This window comes from Pseudopodoces humilis, chromosome 3 (assembly GCF_049639895.1).
Source record: "Pseudopodoces humilis isolate 2021_Gansu_Grassland_sample_001 chromosome 3, ASM4963989v1, whole genome shotgun sequence".
NCBI lineage: Eukaryota > Metazoa > Chordata > Aves > Passeriformes > Paridae > Pseudopodoces > Pseudopodoces humilis.
The window spans coordinates 37,391,562-37,412,875 of record NC_142202.1 but is presented as its reverse complement, the minus strand read 5'-3'; the positions used below and the strand labels follow the sequence as shown (position 1 = coordinate 37,412,875).

The window sequence follows — 21,314 nt, the reverse complement described above, 5'->3', positions numbered from 1 at the left end:
GCTACAGCTGGTGTCAGCTGTGGTACTGAATAGTACAGCAAGACAAAGGGAACAAAAGGACACATTTTGTCTGCTAATAATAGGCTTGGGACTGCCCTAAACTCTTTATATAGATTATACAACAATACTGATTCTCTTTCTTAAAATTTTCCTCATCTTCCTTGTGGTTGAAAAACTGGCTAAATAACTTCCGAAGATTCTGAGCAGTTCTTTGCTGTGGCGAGCAGAGTCAGCAAAGGGTGGTAAAATAAATGTTTCAGGACACTGATCTGAGACTCAGTGCCTCACATAATGGTATCTCATATAAACTAAAAGGATAGGCATAAAAATTTTTTTCATCAGTTAATTCCCTAGGCTGCTGACAGCTGCTGTTTTGCTACTGCATGTGACTGGCACATTCAGAAGTACTGTCTCAGGGCTTCCTACCTGGGAAAACTCTTCCATGTCTCAGAGGGAGAGACAGTGGAGGAATGGAACAGCATGGCAGGGCACCTCCTGACTAACTGCATTCAGAATGCTGGGGGTTGTGTTTACTGTGAGATGTGTCTTCATTCTAGCAGTGGTGGTAGTGATGGTAGGGGGAGGTCTGTACAATATTTGATAGGTCAGAATACTCTGCAGAGGAAATTTCCTCTGAATGCTCAATTGCTAATGTTGGACTGGACCTTCCCAAAATTATACAAACATTTCATAAGTAACTGTAGAGTTGATTCTTTAATGGAAACACTGCTGGGTCACAGGTTACTACTGTTATTGATGTTTCATTTCTGGCTTTATGGATTATAACTGACAGAATCAGTGTCAAGGAATAATTGAACAAATTGTGTATTGTGCATAGCCAAGCTTTTCTTCTCTTGCCAAAATCAACTGTTATTTGAGTATGAGAGGGGAGGAAGACAATAAAGCTAGAAATAAGGGGCTGCTGCTACGTCTTGTTTGGGGACCATATCCGGCATAGCTTGTAGAGAAAAGCACATCTTGTAAGCAAGCTCTAAAGCTTGCATTTACTTTCAAGCAGCTCCTGAATATTACACAGGTGACAATATAGGTCTTATGAAGTACAGACGATTCAAATAAAAATATAAATTAATATCAGAGCTATCATATAGTTCAAACCAAAATATTTTATCAATGAAAACCTTATATAGAAGAGTATTGTAGTCCATGGAAAGGAGTCATACACTCATGGGCTTTTCCAAGTTAAGATTGAAATTTAAAAACTTGTTTCCAAAGACAAATGTAAATTGATTCACAAATACAGTATTCTCTTTCCATTGTTACTTTTGCAAATACTGACATCAGGCCTTTTCCTACCATAGATTTAATTTTAAGCATGAAGTCTGTTTTAAGTCTGTCTGTAGAAATAAATGCACTCCGTAACTGCTGATACTATTTGGTTTTGCAGGTTGTCTTCTGAATTTTGTCTGAAGGTACCCTCTTGCTTTCTCAGCAAATCATGGACATCGTTGGCTTTCTGAAGTCGCAATTCATTTGCCACCTTCTGATCTGCTACATATTTATAGTGTCAGGACTGATCATTAACTTCATTCAACTCTTTACACTTATACTTTGGCCAATCAACAAGCAACTGTTCAGGAGGATCAACTGCAGGCTGGCTTACTGCATTTCAAGCCGTAAGATTTCTTTTTTTTTTTTTTTAAGTATTTTCATATTTTGTCTTGAGGGAATTTATAGAAAAGTTATGGATTTCAAAGCCTGTAATAAAGGTCATGTCTGCTTCCTATAGCGGCTGCACTTATGTGAAGAGATGTATGCCTTGTTGAAATGTCTTGTGCTGAAATGTTTTGCGCTTTAATAGTGGGATACTTGCTTGACTCAGTATATTGAAGAAAGACTGCCTATCATTTGGCTATCCATCATGTTTCATTAACCCAAATGAGAAATAGTGACCAAATAATGCATCTCAGCAAGTTCATCTATTATCTGTAAGGCTTACAGTGTTAACAAGTCGCTTCCAGTAATGCTTTCGATCTTTTAATCATCCATGATTTTGTTTATGATCTTGGTTTAAATGTTTCATGTGCAAATCCTGTTCAGGACTAGGAAATAACAGGAAAAAAAAGAAAAATCTTCGATTTCCTGTGTTTCTTTCTTAAGCCAGTTATAAACTGTTTTTTCTTTGAATAGGATTTCAGATGTTAAGCTGCATCTGTATGTATTTAGTATATGCATGTAGTTATAATTCAAAATACAGCAGGTAGCCCATAACCAGTTGAAAGAAGCAGGGATTGCAGTGATACTGATTTTTTGGGGGGAGATGAGAGCATGGGCTGAGGATGTTGTAGATAGACCAGACTTTTGAAACTGCTGTGAGATGTGACAGTTGACTGGCACTTGACAAAGCAGATAGTTTCATTGGAATGAAGGAGAGCATTTGTTTCTTCTCTATTAGTAGGAGTTTAGTGGAATCGTCACCTGACAACAGTGAATTATCAGAGCATGTGCAGTTTTCTGTTACAATCAGTTTGCTTATATATTTGCTTTTAAAAAGCTACAACTGCAGCTTCTTTTTATTTAAGCAATTTTTATTTTAAGCAATTTTATTGTACTGTTGCTTCTGACTTCCACATAACTGCATTAACTTACAGCAGAGAGAATTCTTCACAGAAACTGTCATAGAAATGCTAACGTGCCCACATTCATTATTTAGGAGTGTGCTGTTAGATGTGTCCACCTTCCAGAGAGATTTCCCTGGGCCTTTCTGAACTCAGAAGTGGTTTCTTAGAAGGAAACTGTTAAACAATGCACGCTTTTTGTTGCTCCCTAAAGATTATTCAAGTGTGATGTCACTGTCAGTGCTAAGTGACTTGGGGATGTTTCATACTGGGGAAAACAACCCTCCATTACAGCCTTTAACAATTGAGCTGTAGAAATGCAGCAAAATGGTTTTGTTCAGGTAATCTCTTCTGTTACTAGGAACCTGAAAAAGAAAACTATTGTTAGTATTCATAATAAACTGTATGAGGTAGAAACCAGTCACATGCCTCAACTTGGTGGCTACTAGGGATTATTTATCTTCCATCAGTCACTGAGAAGCAACTATTCAAAGCATTTTTTTAAAAAACATACTTTTGACTTAAATTTCAAGTGCATCAGATTGTATAGGCCCAAAAAAATTTGGGATGCTGTTTTATTATTTCTGTAATGGAGAGAGGATGTTCCTTTTGAAAAATCTAATTTTTGCTGTCTCTGTGTATGTCCCTGAAGTAGTGAGTTTGTAAGTACTATTCATTTGCATGTACAAACAGTGGCATTGAATATGGCCAGGTTTTTACCTTTTGCCTGGCAACATAGTGTGTTTGAAGCCATGGTATGTAGAAGATACTGCTGTATATAGGTATATATTATTATTTTTCATTCAATGCCATCTGGCCCATTCTTGATTTTGACTACTTAGTGCAGTGATATTAGCACAGACTCTACAGTCTTCATGCTGAATCTTTCAGTTTAGCTCAATCTAGTCTGATCTAGGGGATGGACAGTATGGAAGAGGGGGAGTAATCCTGCATGCTTGTCCATGGTGGGGCAGATGGCTTTGTACTCAGGGTTGCTGATCTAGTCTGCAGTGTTGATGCCACTGGAATAGATGGTGGTGTGAGGTTTTTGCCCAGTCATGCTCAGAACAAAGTATGTCTAGGTTAAAGCCATTTATTTTAGCTTTACAACAGAGCAAGATAGCATTTGATGAGTCACCCTTATCTGATTGATATTTAGAAAGGGGAAAATGATTGCTAATTTGAAAAAGTGTTTCAAAGAACTAAAGAACAATTAATCAGAATGGATGTGTTTTTGGGGGCCACTGGTGTGGTGACTAATAAGTCAGGTCTCTATGGGTCTGATGAAAGTCGTGGAAACAGCCTACAGTTGGAGACAGTGAAGTTGGAGAATATAATACTTCTACAGTGGTGACAAGCATCATGTTGCTTTGAGAGCCTGATACAGCCTGAGTCACCAAGTCAGTCATAAAGTGAAATATAGAGCAGGCATGTTTTAATTGAAAAATGAAATGAAAGCAGCAGTTATCCTTAGATCCTGCAAGTTCAGTTGTTTTCTGTTTGATATCAAAGGTAGAGATAAATGGCTCTATGAATCTGGAGAGTTATTTTGTCTTTGAAGATGTGCTCTTCGGGCAAGTTGGGGTTTTTTGTATTTCAAGTAGAGGTATTTTCTTATACCCTTTTTCTTCCTATCTCCTTCCTAATATAAGAATGCAATGTTCTCACTTCTCCTCATGCACTGTCTGCTGTCATAAAGCATATGGGAAGCTAAAGTGCTATTGTGATTAATGACTTCTCCTCACTTGAGTAGTACAGCTTAAGTTGGGGTGTTTCTCTGTTCACATGGATCAAACCAGACTAGCTCAAGTTAAAATATTCACAGAATCATGAAATCATTGAAGTTGAAAAAGGCCTTATGATTGAGTCCAACTTTCAGCTCAGCATTGCCAAATCCACCACTAAGCCATGTCCCTGAGAGCCACGTCTCCACATTTTTTAAATATCTCCAAGGATGATGACTCAAATTCTGGGCAGTCTGTTCCAGTGCTTGACAACCCTTTCCATGAAGAAAGTTTCCCAAATATCCAATCTAAACCTTTCTGGGGACAATTTAAATCTGTTTCTTCTTGTCCTGTCACTTTTTAGTTGGGAAAAGAGCCCCACTTCACTACAGCCTCCTTTCAGGTCACTGCAGAGAATGATAAATGATCCTCCTTTTCTCCCTCAGTTGCTCCTCTTCAGACTTGTGCCCCAGACCCTTCAGCAGCTTCCTGCCATGAGCTGGCTGCATGGAGTAACTGTGGCGGGGTAGCTGAGCACGGGTAGCTGTGCGAGCTGCTGCTTCTCTGCCGTGAATTTGGGACCTGCACTACAGCTTCTCACCATAACTACTGACAGCCCAGAAGGCCAAAGCTGCAGACATTCAAACTTTTCATCAATGCAAGTTAGAGGAGAGCTAAAAACTTGGTTTCCAGTTTGAATTGACAGTCAGAAGGATTAACTAGAGCAACAACTTGCTTTTAATGAAACAGAGCAGGTGTAATGTCACATACCAAGTTGCCTTCAGTAATTGATGATGAGAAGTTATTGCCAGTCTTGAAACCAATTGTGAGTCAACATGGTGAGCTTAGCTTCTCTGTTTACCTGCTGCAATATGTAATAGCATTGGGGATGCTCTCCAAAGGGTGTTTTCTATTCCCCATGTTGCAGTTTGGCTTGCTTTTATATCTCCAAGGTACTTCTCATACTTTACTATAAATAAACTCTTTCTGTTTGATCCTGTTACCCCATTTGACAAATACGTAGAGAGTAGTGGTAAATTCTAGTCCTGTGTCCTCTGTATGTCTAGACCCTTACCAAAGAGTGTTGTTGCAAAGAGTGGACATCCAGCGTCAAAAGGACAAACTTTTGTCTGTGTTGGTCTTAAAATGAACCAAAAGATTGGTAAGGGTTGTGCACCCTATTTCATGTTTAAACAAACAAACCAAAAAACCCCCAAAACAAACACCGCAAAAGAAACCACACACACAAGAGCCTAACAAGACTCCCAAAATAAAAACAAGACGCCAAAGTCTTTGGGCTTCTAACTTACAGAAAATATTTTCTGGCTTCAAATATATATTCATGGATTGGTTCAGCTGCCTGTTAATCTGCTCCCCCTTTTGTAAAATGACAACCTGAGTAAACTCCTTCATACTGAAGTCAACAGGGTGCACCCTAATAAGGAAATTGAATACTGCAAACCTCAGTAGGGGGATAACAATAAAAATTTCAAATGTAAGTGTGCTTGGAAGTTGGCACAAGAGCAAAAGCTAGGAAAGCAATCAATGTCAGGTTTTATTTTTAGGAACATTTTAATTTAGGAACATTTTGTCCTAAGTTTCTTTTTCTAAAAGATGGAGAACCAAGGTAGGAAGCACTTAGTGTGGAATAATACATCTCAGTTCTCATAGATGCTGTTTGTGCCTGGATCAGAAGGGGCGGGAATACACCTTATTCCTTCCACCCTCTTATGTGGTGGCAAACCACCACAAGGGGGGCACGCAGCTTTTCTACAGTAGCTTCTAAAGTTGGCCAGACTCATAGAGGGAACAGGTTATCTTGGGATTCATGCCATATGTGCTCATGGCTGCACAGCTTGCTGGGCAGTGGGAAAGTGGTTTGTACTTCCCAGATCAGTCTGTGCTTGCTTGGCTGTTGAAGTGCAACCCCAGGTCAAGCAGAGTTTGCTGGACTCCTGTGGACTGTTCAGGACATGTTTAGACTATGAGAATGGGACATACACATATAGGATACACAGCTTCTTTTGAGGTGCTGAGTGGGAGGTGAAGTGAGGTGCTTGTGAGCAGAACAGTTGTTGTTATCTTGTCCTCATGCTGCCACTGTACTGGGGGGAAATGAGCTTCTGCTGCTCCTAGGGTGAATGGCAACCTGGCCTCCTGCTGACTCTGCACCAGGTGAATGTTACATAAACAAAAGACCTGGCAGTAGCGATATGGTTGTGTGGACAGGTGCTCCAAGGGCCTTAAAAGCAATCAACTTGGCTTCTAATCTGCCTTCATAAATAAATTATAGTAGTACTAATACCTATTGTTGTGCCATGAAAGGGGTGTTGTTACACCTTTGGGTAAAATTACACTATGTAGGCTGCAGTTTGTAGATCCTGCTGAGGGGAAGGCCCTTGTTTGCACAGAAAGAGGCACCCTGATGCCTGTTCATTGACTGCAGCAAAACCAAGATGGAAACTGATTCTTCTTATGCCTGAGCTTCCTAGAAACAAAACCAGAGGGAATTGAGAACTACTTCAAGTTCTGTCATCTTGTCTGACTGTTATAACACAGTAAAGCTAATTCCTTCCGTGTGCAACTATAGGTTTTGCAACGCAAGGACTTTGTGATAGTATCCAGGCCGTGCTAATCCTCAGTCCTTTGTTTCTTGGACTTCAGAGGAGCCCTCAACCATTTTACTTGTTTATATGAAGGTGGTGCTGAGGCAGGGAGGAGAATTCTTGCCTCTACTGCAGTTATGTAGTTGGGAAGGGCTGGGAAGCAAGAGGTTCCCAGAGAGGTAGGACTTTCTTCTTCCTCCACTTGTCTTTACCACCATCATATGCTGCAGAGGAAGCAGTCTGCTGTTGTCAAAGTATGGCACATACAAAGCATGTCCTTAACACAGTCCTGTAGTATTTTATTTATAGAGCAACCTGACTTATGCTTGTCAATGTTGATGTAGGGAAGACTTTTCATAGGACACTTAGGACTGTTTTCTTAGCCTCTCTGAAATGTTGTTTTGAGTAATCTGTGCAAAATGTATTTTTCTCAAGAGCTACTTGTCTACATAAACCTTTGTTATCTCAGTTCCACACACCACATTGTACAAAGCCACTGGTGAAGATTACAGAAAGTTTGCAACAACTACTGGAGGAAAGTTGGAGGGCCATATTTGATAGTCTTGCAAAGGGAAGATATTGATTTGAACCTTGAGGAAACTAGATCATCACCTTAGCCTTCTCTTTTTCTCTCAAGCCAAGCTATGGTAATAACCATGGAAATAGAGTGTACTAAGAAAATGCCCATGTTAGTTTTAATGTAGAGAAAATCTAGAAGAAATAAACTTCAGCAGAAATCATCTACCCTAAAGTGTCATCTACTCTAATTCATTAGTGTCTTCCTTCAGCCTATTTTCTAATACCCTTTTATACCTGTTGCATACTGAGGACAGTGCTTCTGGTAATCTGGACAATTCTCCACTGAGACCAAACGTTGACTTTCTCTACTTTAATTTGGAAAAACAGAAGGAGCAATTACTGCACCAGATTCTCCATTTTACTAGAGAGTAAGATAAAGTGTGTGTGTGTGTATGTATGTATGTTTGCTTCCATCACAGCTTGAACTTTTTTTCCAGACTGTGTTTGTGGAATTTCATTAATAGCTATGAATAAGTCCTCTGCAGTGCCTAGCATATGCCTCCAAATTTTCCCTACTATCATTAACTTGCTGTATCAACTAATAACATTTCAGTCCTTCTCATTTTGTGCCACTTTCAGGTGTTGTTACTCAGTTTTCGTAGGTGTTCAAGTATTGACAGTGAGCTTGAATGGATCACACAAGACTGTATGCTGATTGCAGGCATGCTGTGTGAGCATGCTGAAGGTGTGCTTGAATCACATCTGTGTGTGATCTTTATCAGAGTTCCTTGTTCAGCCTACAAGGGTTATGATCTGTTAGGCTCAGCTTTCAGTTCAGGAGAAAGGGACTGCTTTCTGTGAAAATGAATGTGAAAAAAATTTTTGATACTGATGCTTTCTATACGAGACTAGTGAAGATCTAGAGAGGCACTTAGTTTGATCTTTAATGAAAAGGGCATCTTCACTGTCACTGATACTATACTTTTATTGCTGGAGCCTTTGTAGAGGTCACTTGTCTTCATTTTCCTTTTTTATTTTTTTTCTGTCAGATTCCTGATCTGAAGAAGTGTGGTGCTGATAGCCTGCAGACTGGAAAGAGAGATGGTAGGGAAGCAATAGGTGAACTGTGTTCTGTTTGGTGTCTACCATCACACATCACAAAGATTCTTTCACTTTTTGTTAAACATCAGATCTGGCCAGCAGACTTCCTAGGTTCCTGAACTGGGGTAGGTTTTGGAGTGTTTATACAAAAGCACTTCTATCTGACGCAGCATAATCAGGAACGTGATATCTAATGATTCATGACATAGCACAGAATCTGAAGACTTTCTGGTGCTACAGTTGTTTATTCATTAAGGGTGACTATCACAATCAGAAGATCATTTCATATTTGTAGAAACCCCATTTTAGCTATAGGCCTGATTTCATTGCTGAAATGGTACTGAAACTGAAGGATAGTCCCTTGATGATGTGGAAATGTCCTAATACATGAGAGATTTTTCATCGTACATAAATTTTGTACTGCTCTTATGCTGTAGTTACATGACCCTGTTTAAATGATCTCCAGATCAATATGTACTGCTAATGAAAGATTTTGATGAATGAATGTATCTGCCTGTGTTAGGTAAGGAAATATAAATAGTGATTGTGCCAACTCAATTTCTTGTTTCTTGATGGAACTTCTAAAGAAGCTTACCTTTTTTTTAAAAAAAAAAACCTGCAGCTGGGAGGTTTTTGTCAGGGGCTCTCATTAATACAGCTTTGCTGCTGTGAAGGAGCTACTCCCCAATCCTACTGGATTTTTTTTTTCCCCTATGAATCTCATACCATTCTCTGACATTTTCCAGGTATTTCCCTTGGCTCATAGAGTATCTCTTCTAAGGATGTGCAATGTGCTAATCCTCTGCAGTTTGCTGAGGACTCTATACTGGAAATCTTAACTATAGAGAACTAAAGAATCTCTTACTTCCTTCAAACTCATATAATTTATCTCTAGGGCCTATATGAGAGACTTTTGCTATTCTTTGTACAAAGACAAAAGATAGGGAGGGAGATGTTAACCTTACAGTATTCAGAAAAATGCATGCATTGTATGGATTGAGTTGTATTTTTACCCACCAAAATATATCAACTAAAATTTTATTATTTGAGCATGTATTGCCTTTTGTGCTCATAGAGGAGGAAGATACAGGCAAAATAGTTGACATACCTCTTTATGTTTATGTACTTAATTTACCTAGTTTAAAATTGAGACCATAGTGCATTTTCATTTCAGTGTAGTACAGTATATTTTCAATATTGTTTTTAAATACAAAGAGTTCAGAAATTTTCTGCTTGGATTAAAACCAATGAAGCTTGTCTCTCTTATGTCTTCACAGGCTCTTCATTAATTCATGGCTAAAATTCAGGGTTGCTTGAAAGGTGATTTAAATTTCTCTGGTTGTACAGGGATAACTTGTAGCTCCTTTTTGGTGCATGCAGTTGTCAGGTGAGAATTAGAAAAGCTCGAATGGCATATGCATGAATCTTTGAGATGTGATAGATTTCTTCATGTGGAAATCAAATGATGGTCGATATATAGTTAGGCGAGTGCAGGTGAGCAGAATGGCAGACTGTCCCAGAAGCAGCCCAAGCTGTGTGAGTTGCACTGTTGGATTTAGTGACTTAAAAATTTTGGGAAAGAGCTGTCCTATGCTGTTGCTCAGTGTATGTGCCATGTAAGTAAGTCCTTGAGAAGTTCTTTTTCTATGTTGAAAAGGTGGGTATGGAAATTGGACCACTTTTAAGAGCAGTGGTATGTTAGGTTCCTCCTGTGTTGCATAGGATATTGGAGTGCCATAGGAATCTTCAGGGCTGTTTTTCAAAGGTGGTTCCTGTGAGCAGTATTAAAAAGTGGAAAATAAAAGTTGAGTACTTCACTGTAAATAGTGTGGGAATGATAATGCTGTCTTTGACCTTCATGTAGTCAGGATGCTGGAATCTCTCCTTTATTTCCAACTTGTGTCATTGATTTCTTGCTGTAAAAAAGTCCTGTAATCATGACTGCATTTTTAAGCAAGGAAGACTAAAAAAAGGAAGAGGAAGGTTGTCTGCTTTCATAGATGAGCAGTGCCTATTGCAGGTGGGTACTTCCGTAGGACATCTTTCCTTGAGATATGAAAAATATATGCTAGTAGAAGAAACCCCTGCGACCAACTTGCCTGTCTGGAAGGGCACCATTACTTATTACCGGTATTACGTTTGGAAGGTCATTCCTGCTGCTCCCTTCACTGCTTCATTAGGCATTCTACAAGGAGCTTTGTGTTGACCTTTGGGGGCTGTCCAGGTGGACAAAGCAGCAGAAGGAAATGCCTGGTTGACGGTTATCTGCACTGACTGGTCCTGTTGCCAAACCAAGAACTGCTGGTTAGTTGAAACATGGGAGTACTCCTGAATTCCTTGGGGAAGAAGGGTAAGAGGAGCCTTCAGATATGAGACAAATACCTCTGACATGTGGCTGTTAAATAATTAATTTTCCCAAAGGGTTTGAAAAGAGCATTTCAAAACACTGACTACTGAGGATCTGTATGTGTGTTAAACCCATTGTACTTGTGAGGCTGGCTTTGTTCCATACGCTGTGCAACTTGGAGAGAAGAAGCTGTTTTGTAGGCAGATTGTATCAGGATAAAAGACAGAAAAAAGCTGTGAAATTAAATGTTTGAAGTGTGCAGCTAATTTTTGGTTTTTTTTCTGAAAGGATGGTTGATTGATAACTTGCAGCATGGAGATAGTTTAAAAGGAATCATGGTTAAAGAAATGAACAAAACTTGTTTCCGTATTTCTCCACTCCTCCAGCTCAGAACTGCACTAGAGAAGGAAGGATCACTTGAAAGCTTTTTCAAGAATACATATGCTGGCTTAGTGTCTTCCTCACCTGAAGAAGTACTGGATTTTACATTTTGTGGATGTTACGTTAGAAGGAGAGAACCTATTTGATTGACCTTGAATGATGTGTATGTGTTTCGAGAGAGAAGGCAGTATGGGGATGGGAGCTGGAGTGAAGCTAAAAATTGAGGTGGTGTGCCAGAACACATGCAGCAAGGCTTTTGCCCAGATCCAGTGCTGATTCAAATACTAGAGACATGCTTTAATTTACAGATCTTAACCACAAGTTTTCGGTTCCCATCATAGCCCCTGTGAGGAAAGCCCAATCTGGCCTTCTGTATACCATGAAGGCTTGTGCATTTAAGATCTTGCATTAAATCTGATTCTGATCTTGATTACCAAAGCAATTTCAGCTTGGCTGCATTACAGGAATGCTGGGTTGGCCATATTAAACTGTAGTTTATTTTATTTTGTATGTTTCATCTGAGAAACCACTGATGACAACCCATCAAAAAGGGTGAATCCCCTTTTTGTCAATAGTGTTTTGTTGTCTTAGTTTTGTAAGAAAATCAAATGGATCTTGGTCATGGAGCTGAGACACAGAAAGCACCAGAACTATCACTGTGTGATCTCAGCCTTCAAAATTACAGTCATAATGTTTTAATAAAGCAAAGTATTTTTCACTTAGTGTATTAGCTACTTTATGCACATGTATATGCAGGTTTTAGTTCTGTGACTAAGCAAGCACTGAGGTGAAATTGCTAAGAAGATCAAAGCACAGATAAAGCTTTAGCTTTGTAGTAGGTGTGATGAAACTAATCCCTATTTTGTGTAACTCAGCATGGTGTTAACAGTAACTAGACTGGTGACATTATTTTCTTTGGAGATTATTTTTATTCCAGTTGAGAATCTGGCCAACCTAAGTAAATGTCAGTGTGTGTTTGAAATAAAGAAAAGTGGAGGGGAAAAAATCTGTGGACCATCAATCTTTGGTTTAGTTTGGTTTGATTTTTAACAGCACAATATACTTGGTCTCTCTCCTAATCTGTGATTTTTATCTTGAAGTTATGTTGACAAATTAGTAAGTGTTGGGTGTAGGTGATTTGTTACCACTTTAAAGTGAAAGCTTTGTTTGTACTTTAATATTCAAAATGACACATTTTTTATGAAGTGTTCCTTTTAGCCTATCATTCTAGTCACAGGCTGCCTCTGTGTAGTGCATGCCTTTGAGCAATTACCAGTGAGCTCCTCTTTCAGCAACCTGTGTGTGCAGTGTGCTCTGTAAAATTCACTGCCTTGCATGCTTGCCTGAAGACTGGTTCTGTACTCTGCATACCCTGCCTTAACTGTCAACATCTGAGGGGTGAGCAGTGGGCTCTGGCCAGCCTAGGGCTCCCTCTGTCCCTCCTTGCAGGAATGGTAGAAGGCAGGTGAAACCCTCCTTCCTGTCCACGTTCCTTGTTGTGTCAGCTTTTTGATAAATGGCCAACATTGATTTGCAAAAATGAAGTGTACTTTTAAACAGCATTTTGTATCTTCTTTTAGATTTATTTTTTCTTTGCTGTTCAGCTATTTTTTTCTTCACTAAGAGCAGAGAGACTTGCACTTCAGATTTGATGCTGGACCCTCAGTAGAAGAAACTCTTCCTTTTCAAGAGTATGTTCCTCTTGCATGAAGTTCATAAATCAAAGTCTTCCATGTTGTACCTTGAGATCTGCTCGCTTGCCCGCTGCTTTACTATGTCAAGGAGAGATCTGATATGCTGCAGCATCTAGATTTGGAAATGGGTTGTGTTTTTCCTTGCGGAAGCAAGCTTTGTCCCACAGAGGCAGGCTGTTGGAAAAACCTTTGCATGACATCTAGCTGGAGCTAGAAGCTTGTCTCACAAGCTTCTCAGTCACATCCTTGGCAGTCAGAAAAAAGCTGAAAGGAATGATGCTCACAGCAACCCAGGGCATGAGTGGTTTCTGTCTTTCAGCTGGACACGCTGATGTTTCTTCCACTGCAATTGGATTACATGGAAATTCCACATGGAGAGAAATTTGAACTGGTAGAAATTACACCATTTTCAAATAACAGACCCCTCATTAGACAGGACCTCAAGGCTCTTCCTGTTCCTTTTTCTTAGTTCTACTGTGATGCAAGATGTTGCAAAGACATTGAATCAGCAGTATTAATACCAGAGGAGGTTCTTGTCTAAGCCTTCAACTCAGTCAACTCAAATGCTAAATAGTGTTTATTTGCACTAGCTTTCTGCTTTCCAGCTTTTTAGGCAAGACTTTAAAGGAGATCCAAATGGCCTGCACAGAAGCACAAAGACCTCTGGAACAGTGACAGCTGGCAGCGTAAAAGGTGTAGTCTGCACTTGATAGGTCTGGTAGAGCTGGTGCTGTTACTGTGCTTCTCTTAATTTTGCACATCAGAAATCCCGTGAGAAGTCTGAATGGACTTCAGGAAGAGTTGTTTGTAAAAAGCTGTAGTTCTTCCTTAGCAAAGAGGAAGTGTCAGCCTGCATGAGTTAAAGCAGAGTATTCTGATCCATGGTAAATCAGTAGTGTGTATGGCCTGAAAATTGGGAAGCCCAAGTTTTGCAAGCTGATAAATGCTGCATCCAAGTGTCTGAGTCACATGGATCCTGCATGTCTTTCATTTTGAGAAAGTTGAGGCAACGAAAGTGGTAAAGGTCATTCAGAAAGGAATAAAGCTAAATTCAAGGAAAAAACTGACTTGCAATAGGCTGCCCTTTTTTTTTTTTTTTTTTTTCTGGGATTCCTCTACAGTTTTGATCAGTTTGTCATGGGATAACACGTTGGTACCTGGTATACCATATGTAATGTTGTAGCCTTTTGTTAAATCTTGAAAAGTTTCCTTTTTTTTTCCCCTGTGGTGCCAGAAATATTTGTGATAAAGTTGACAGAAGTATCAGTAGTTCATAGTCTCTACTCCTGACATGTGCATGACTTGTTTGTATGACAGGTCTTTATTTTACTATTGCTATGACAAGTCAGATTTTGTCATTTAAGATGTTTCTCCTGTACCAGCCTGAAATGGCATGTGTGGCTGCTACTCTTCGCAATTTGCAAAGCACTGAATAGAAAAATGACTTGGGTTACCAGAGAAGCACAGCCTGCCTTTTGTAACTTCCAGAGGTTCTCTTTCTGAAAAATGAATAGACGAGGGTAAATTCAGAGCTTGTTGATGCTGCAGGATTTCCATGGACCGTGTAAGCTAAACCTCTGTTTTCTAGGAAGATTAGTCAACACAAATAGTTCTAAGAGTACAGCACTGTTGCTTGCACCAGATATGAAAAAACAAAAAGCTTATTGCCTCTTTGTGCAGAATTTTTGCAGTTATACTGAGCTATACTTTCTGATTTCACTATACTGAGCCACTGGGACTACATAGCAGGAAGACAGTAATGGGGTTTTTTGTGGATACCGTTTCAGTTTGATCAGTGAGAGGCTAGACAAGCAAATGGCACATTTGAATCCTCGTCTTCTGGAGCACATGATCTGCAGACTGTCTGAGCAGGTTGTGATGTTCCAGCAGTGGATTAGTTTTCTAAAAGCTTTGAGGAAAGAGAAGTGCAAGCACAATCAAGCTAAATGTGAATTAAGAGTCACTAATGTCCTTAAGTGTGGTGTAATGTTGTTGTTTACTTTGGGTGTATATCTGTCCTAACAGAATGTGCACTTTGTCGTGTGTATTGCGTTCTTCAGTGAGAAAAAATGGGGATTTTTGTATATTTATGTATTTGGGTAACATCATCTTGAAGGGTTACAGGCTGCACCCAGTACAAAAATCACAGCTTGATACTTGATAGGTATATTTGATCTGTAGTACTTTATTTTTAATTCATGAAAGCCATTTGTTTGATTTGTAGTTTCTGACCTTATTGTCCCTCTAAAGAACATTTTGTGAAAGTCGCTGATAGGGATTAAGAAGCTAAAATAAGCACTGGGACATAGTTCTTGTCTCTCAAGACCTCACGTGATGAAATGCTGTAACATTACAGGCAGAGAGAGGGAATTCATAGAATGCAAGTGAAAAATGAGTAATGGTTTTGTTCTGAACAGTGTTCTCAGTGATAGAGGTGCCATGGTTATTCACCATAAACTCTGATGATATTATACAGGTACTTGGCCAGTTTTTTCTTCCATTATTGAAATTCAGATAGAATACCTTGTGCATAAGAAGGCTAAGTAGAAGTTACATGCCTTGACTTGAGTCTAAAAATTAATAGTTGGTAGCATATTATATCTGGAAATATGTAGATACTTCTCCTGAGTGCACCAGTTATCTGAAATCAAAATCCAAATTTAAATGTTACTGGAAAAGTATAGAAACTGTAGAAGCCATTATCCCTGGTTTTCTTGTTCTGCTGTTCTGCAGACACAATAGTTCCTTCTTTTTATGTGTTTACACCTTTATGAAATGTAATTCTTGATAACTAGAGGCTATATTTAAAAAAAACTGTACATTTCCATAGGATTTAATTTACCTTTTGTTCAGTTTCCGAATTCACTTTTCTTCCAAGTTGTGCTGGAGATTGCTTGCTTTGGCAACTCGTAGCTTTTTTTGTGTCATCAGTCATTTTTCTCAGAGATAAATTCATGTCAGTTCTTGTCAGTAAGTGAAAATGCAGGTTAAATGTGTTGATGGCAGAGATTTAGAGCATCAAAAGTAATGGGATTTTTCTCTCTGAAATGCTTTCCTTCTAAAGCCCAAATTTTTGATTTTTCATTTGAAATTAAGGAGGATAAATTTTTATGTATAGAAATTAAGGCTATTGCAAGGATACATGCGAGGAGAAAAATGGTGTGAGAGCAAGTCTCCTTATTAAATATGTCAGTTAAACATGATTCACTTGAGTCAAATAACTTCCCTAATGCGTGTGGCAAAATAAACCTAGTCACATGAGTGTGTTTATTTTTGTTCTGAATGAAAGTGTGAGACCTGAGTGTGGACAATGCTGATCACCGTATAATTAAGGACATGCTAATGATTCATGTCAAAGAAGTCAATTGTGGTTGAATAAATACCAGTTAAGACTGACATCTATTAACTTGGTTCATGTTTGCTTATTTGGATAATCGAATTTTGAGGTCCTGGCCTCCTGGAAGGCAATTTTCAACAGAGAACTCCCTTGGGAAAGGTTTCTGTCTAGTGCTACCCTGCTTAAACAGAAGCCTTTGTTCCTTGCTGCAAGATATTGTCTTCCCCCTGTTCCAGTGAATGCTCATTGAAGCCAATGGGGTAGCAAAGTGTTTCTCAGTCTGCAGTGTGTTTCTCAAGCAGTGATGGAAGAGAGGAGAGAGGTCTGTAAGGCAGTCTGTTTGGATAATCTCACTTTTTTTCCCTAATTACAGAGAACAGGACTAGAAAGGAGTTCCTGAATCATTGAATTTCTAGCAATGGTGTAATGAAGTGTTTTTAAGATGATTCTTAGTCAATTTACAAAGCTGCTATCTGACAAAGTAATCAGAAGAATCTTCAGAATATTGGATGCCTGTATTTTCAGTCACTTTAGACATGGATGTTCTTTGTGCTAGTGGTATTTAGCTTAAATTGTTCTTTTTCTGTACTGTTAATTTTCCTCATCCATAAGCCATATTTGTGGGGAGCCCACCCACTCCTCTTCTAGCATTTGTTTTAAAGCTCCAGTGAGCCAAACTTTTCTACTTTCAGGTCATCCTGATAGCCCTGGCCTGTACCTACTTTGTTTCAGTATTCCTTCCTGACCATGGATGTCTGATACTGGTGTGCTGGCACAGAGATTCTCTCAGTGGTGCAATGCAAGATTCCTTTCTCTCCAGGAGCAAACATCCTAATGCCATCATGTTCTTTCTTGGGACTACATAATATGAATGGAACAGAAGTGTTTAGTGGCAAAATAATTTTCTCTGGTAATTCACTTCTGTCATTTCCAAGTTATGAGGCTCTATTTTTATTAGTTCCTCAAGGTATGATGTGATAATGTGTTCCCTCAAAATTCCATTTGTGTTACCTTACCTCTCAAGGTCATCTGATTCTTAAACCCTGTTCTTACTTTGTATCATCCACGAAGTTCACTAATAGGAATTTCTTTTATTGTACTACATGAATGGCTTAACATTGCCTCGAAGTGGTAGATTTGAAGTCCCTTTTTTTCCCTGGCCTTTCTGGTATCAGCAAAATACTTGGAAAGAAACTGTAGAAGCTCGAATACCTGATGGCAAGTACTTTTTTATTTGGTGTTTTATGAGACCAGATTTGTAACTACGCTGTAATTACTAGATTTGATTTTTTGATTCTATCATTTCAAGATGGCACTTACTTAATGTAAGTCACCCTGCTTTCATTTAAGCTTCTGTTTTGGGATTTAGACAGCAATATGCTACCCTAACCGTACAAATGAGAACTGGAGTAGCATCATATGTGCTGTTCATTTAAGCTTTGTTGCTTCAACAGCTTCATCAGTGGGACACAGAAGTTACCCCAGGGGTAAGGCATAACGTAGGGTCATACTTGATGAAGGCATGACAGGAGAGGGATGTGTGATGGATCAGGTGATGTTTTGCTTTGTCCCAGGTGAGTCTGTGTGCCAGAATGAGAAAGTTGTTTATTCCTTTAGAAAGTGGTTGCTATGCAAGCCCAAACTAATCAGATAAAGACCATCAAATGCTGCATTACTGATCACTGCAGAACACTTAATGCCTTATTTTAAGTTTTCTCACCTACTTCTTTAAAGTTTCTTCTCTCAGCACTTACCCCTTCTGCTGCCTGTCTGTGCTTGTACAGATGAATGTCCTAGGCTTCCTGGTTTGTGTACATCAAATACTGAATAATTTATTAAAAAACATAATCTAATATTCATGGAACCTGACACCAGCTACTGCTCACTGAGATAAGATGCTTCCTTCTACTAATGACAGAGCAGAAATTTTCATGATACTTCTTATCTAGAAAATCTGCTTTATAGTGCAGACCTCACATAGCAGTTGTGACATAACCACTGGGAGTATAACTCTCCTGAGTTCCTTCTGCATCCTAGCAAGCCGCCTCAGCAGAACATATTGTTGTGCTTGTATCATGAGTTGACTCTGTCCAGGTGTCAGGTAAAAGTGTCTCACCCATTCCTCTCTGGAGCTGGACAGAGGAGAAAAAATCTAACAAAATGGTCATGAGTTGAGGTATGAACCAAGAGAGAGAGAGATCACTGATTAAATACCATCACAGGCAAAACAGGCTCAACTTTGAGATATGAAATGAAATTAATTTATTACTAACAGGAGCAGGATAATGACAAGTGAAATAAGCCCTTAAAAACACTTTACCCCACCGCTCCCTCCTTCCTAGATCTGCCTCCTACCCCAGTGGCACAAGGAAGCAGGGGATGTGGGTTGTGGTTTCTCACCTGTGGTTTCTCCAGCTGATCAGGGAGAGGAGTTGTTCCCCTGCTGCACTGTGGGGTCCCTCCCACAGGAGAGGTTCTATGAGCTTCTCCATCATGTGTCCATCTCAGGAGTAGCAGCTCCCTACTGACCATCCTCCCAAAACTGCTTCAGCATGGGTCACTCTTCCATAGGGTACAGTCCTTCAAGAACAGGCTGCTCCATTATGGGTCTCACATGGAGTCAGAGCCTTCTCTCAGGCATCCCCCTGCTCTGGTGTGAGGGTCCTCCACAGGCTGTGGGTTTGGTGGGAATTACTTGTGGGCAGTGCTGTTTGACAGATGCCATGAAGTACTATGACAGGCACTGCCTGTCCTCATGGTTAACGGGATGCTCTAGCATATTTGGTCTTTACTGTTTGGGATGATGTTGTCTGGTTGAGCACAGTTGGGAGAGGGTTAAGGAAAATGGATCATGTAAATAAATGATTTGTCATCAAAAGTATTGTTTTTATTAGACCAGTTGACATACCTGAAAAACTGCAAAGGATTTGCATGCAGAAAGCCTTTTCAAGTTTAAAAGAGAAATTGCAATATTCAGATGAAATTCAGGTTGAAAACAGTTGATTGAAGGTTAATTTACCTATTTACTCATTTAGCCTGTCGAGGAGGGAGAGTTGGTACATATGTATTTAGGGAGAGTAGGGATACAGAGCAGACAGTGACAGAATTGTCTTTGGAATACAGTGTTGGAGGTACACAGGCATTGTGGAAGTGACATAAACAATAGCTTCATACTCATCCCTTCCAGCTATCTTTTGACTAGTTTTAGAGTATTACAGATTAGGGTTTCTTGAAGAGGAAGCAGAAGTTACTCATATGAATCCACCAACATAGAAAACATGCATGTGTTCTCAGGACAGATACATGTTGTTTCTTCTTCTCAATTAACTTGCCACTGTTAGAGGGTCAGTGACTTCTTCCTACAAGCTTCTTGGGATCACCTGCTAGCTGGAGTTGGGCTGTCATTTCCCTTGTGCTGATAAGTAATTCCCATGAAGAAGTGAATACTGAGGTCTCCATAGTAAACCTACTGGTCATGATGTACCATTCGTAACAGTGAGTGGTTTATTCAAATAGCTTGGAGGGGACAGTATTTTTTAAAGATATGCAGGCTTAAAATAATACAACCTACAAGTAGGCCAAGGATGCCTAAGTCAAGTGATATTTTTTGGGTGTATATGTGCATGTGTATAGGAAACTGCTTAAAAGAAAGCATTGGAACGAGACTTTTGCACAGTGACTTGCAGTGAATGAGCTGTAACCATTTGTTCTTTGCTAAGCAGTTCCTCTGTGGTGCTGCTTCTGCAAGCAGTAGAAAAAGCCAGTGGTGTTTCGCACAAGAAGAAACCACATCCGGAAAAGATGCAACTGCCTGATTTCATGCTCCTACAGAGCAAATGTGGTGTCATAGGAACTTGCCAAACAGCATGTTTTCTTTCACTGTTTGTTGTACTAACTCCTTTGATCAGCACGTGCTATGCTGTCCTCAGTCATTTGTGGCAAATGCAGCACATTATCTCTGTTGGAATATATGATTGTTGAAGTACATTAAAATAATTTCCTGCAAGCAAATGCTGAAATGAATGTGTCTTGGAACCTGAATGTGTGAAAGGGCTGTGCTGTGCTTATCTTTCTCCTTGCAAGCACATCCGGTAACTCATTTTGATGAGTGGGGAATTAAAACTCACCATTTCTTTATTCCTTTCTCTTGGTGATTTCTGTTCTTAAAAGCATAGACATGGAATAAGTTGAAGTGTTATTCAAGGGAGTTGCTATAGGGTCTTTCAAGGAGACTGGGGCAAAAATCTGCAAAACCAGACCTGAAGGCAAGAGAGAAGGGTTTTGCTTGTTTTTCTTTTTGTGTGCATGATTGCCCATAACCCCTCCCTGCCATCAGCCAGTACTTTTGCTGCAAGACAGCTTCAAGGGAGGGGAAAACAAGTCCAAAGACACCAGTGATTTAACCACCAGCTGCGGTAGATAGTGGGGGAGGGGAATGGGGCATGGTGGTGGGGCTAAGGAAAGAGGGGGCTGGATTTTGGACATCTGTTTAAACCCACAAAATCACAGAAAACCAGGCATCCTAAACATTTTCCTGCAGGTGGAAGACCAGGACTTCTGTGTGGGAGTGAACCAGATAACTCCATTTTATACCTTGTTGGTGCAGCACATGTGTGGAAGAGAATCTGAAGCTGGAAAGCTGATGCTTTGGCTGGGCTCCCTGAATGACCTCCTGACTTTCCACTTCCTTACCTTGGGGAAGGGGGAGAGGCATTGCTTAACTTTACAGCTGCAGGGTTTTCTACCCCCAAGAACTAGTTTTTATTGCCCCTCACAGGAAAGATACATATGGGTTTTTTATAATAGTAAGTTATTTTAATGTAGAAATATTCAGCTCTGAGCTCTAGTTTCATGTACCTAATCAATGCAAGCAGAATTCCTGCCTTCAAGCTTTCGTCACAGTTACTGCTCCTGCAGAGAAGACGAAAGTAGAGACCAGAAATAAATGCCCGGTCAGGTTAGACAGCAGAATGAAACACCAGAATAGCCTGTGTAATGAATACTTGGAAGTATTTTGGAAAACTCTTAG

The 21,314-nt window shown here is 39.7% G+C and overlaps 1 protein-coding gene across 3 annotated transcripts in view; it reads left to right on the top strand.

Annotated features, from left to right (window-relative positions):
- Positions 1-21,314, top strand: part of AGPAT4 (1-acylglycerol-3-phosphate O-acyltransferase 4) — a 71,450-nt gene that overhangs the window by 12,615 nt on the left and 37,521 nt on the right. The window contains exons 1-2 of one of the 3 annotated variants that reach the window (XM_088053711.1): positions 1,561-1,634; positions 8,475-8,529. The exons of 1 other annotated variant lie outside the window; for it this stretch is intronic. Coding sequence is in view for 1 of the 2 variants with exons in the window: in XM_005526926.3 (XP_005526983.1) it covers positions 1,457-1,634 (178 nt within the window). In the remaining variant the exon portion in view is untranslated. Of the gene's footprint in view, positions 1-1,405; positions 1,635-8,474; positions 8,530-21,314 lie in introns of those variants that run through there. One more of the 3 variants, XM_005526926.3, reaches the window with a different exon arrangement.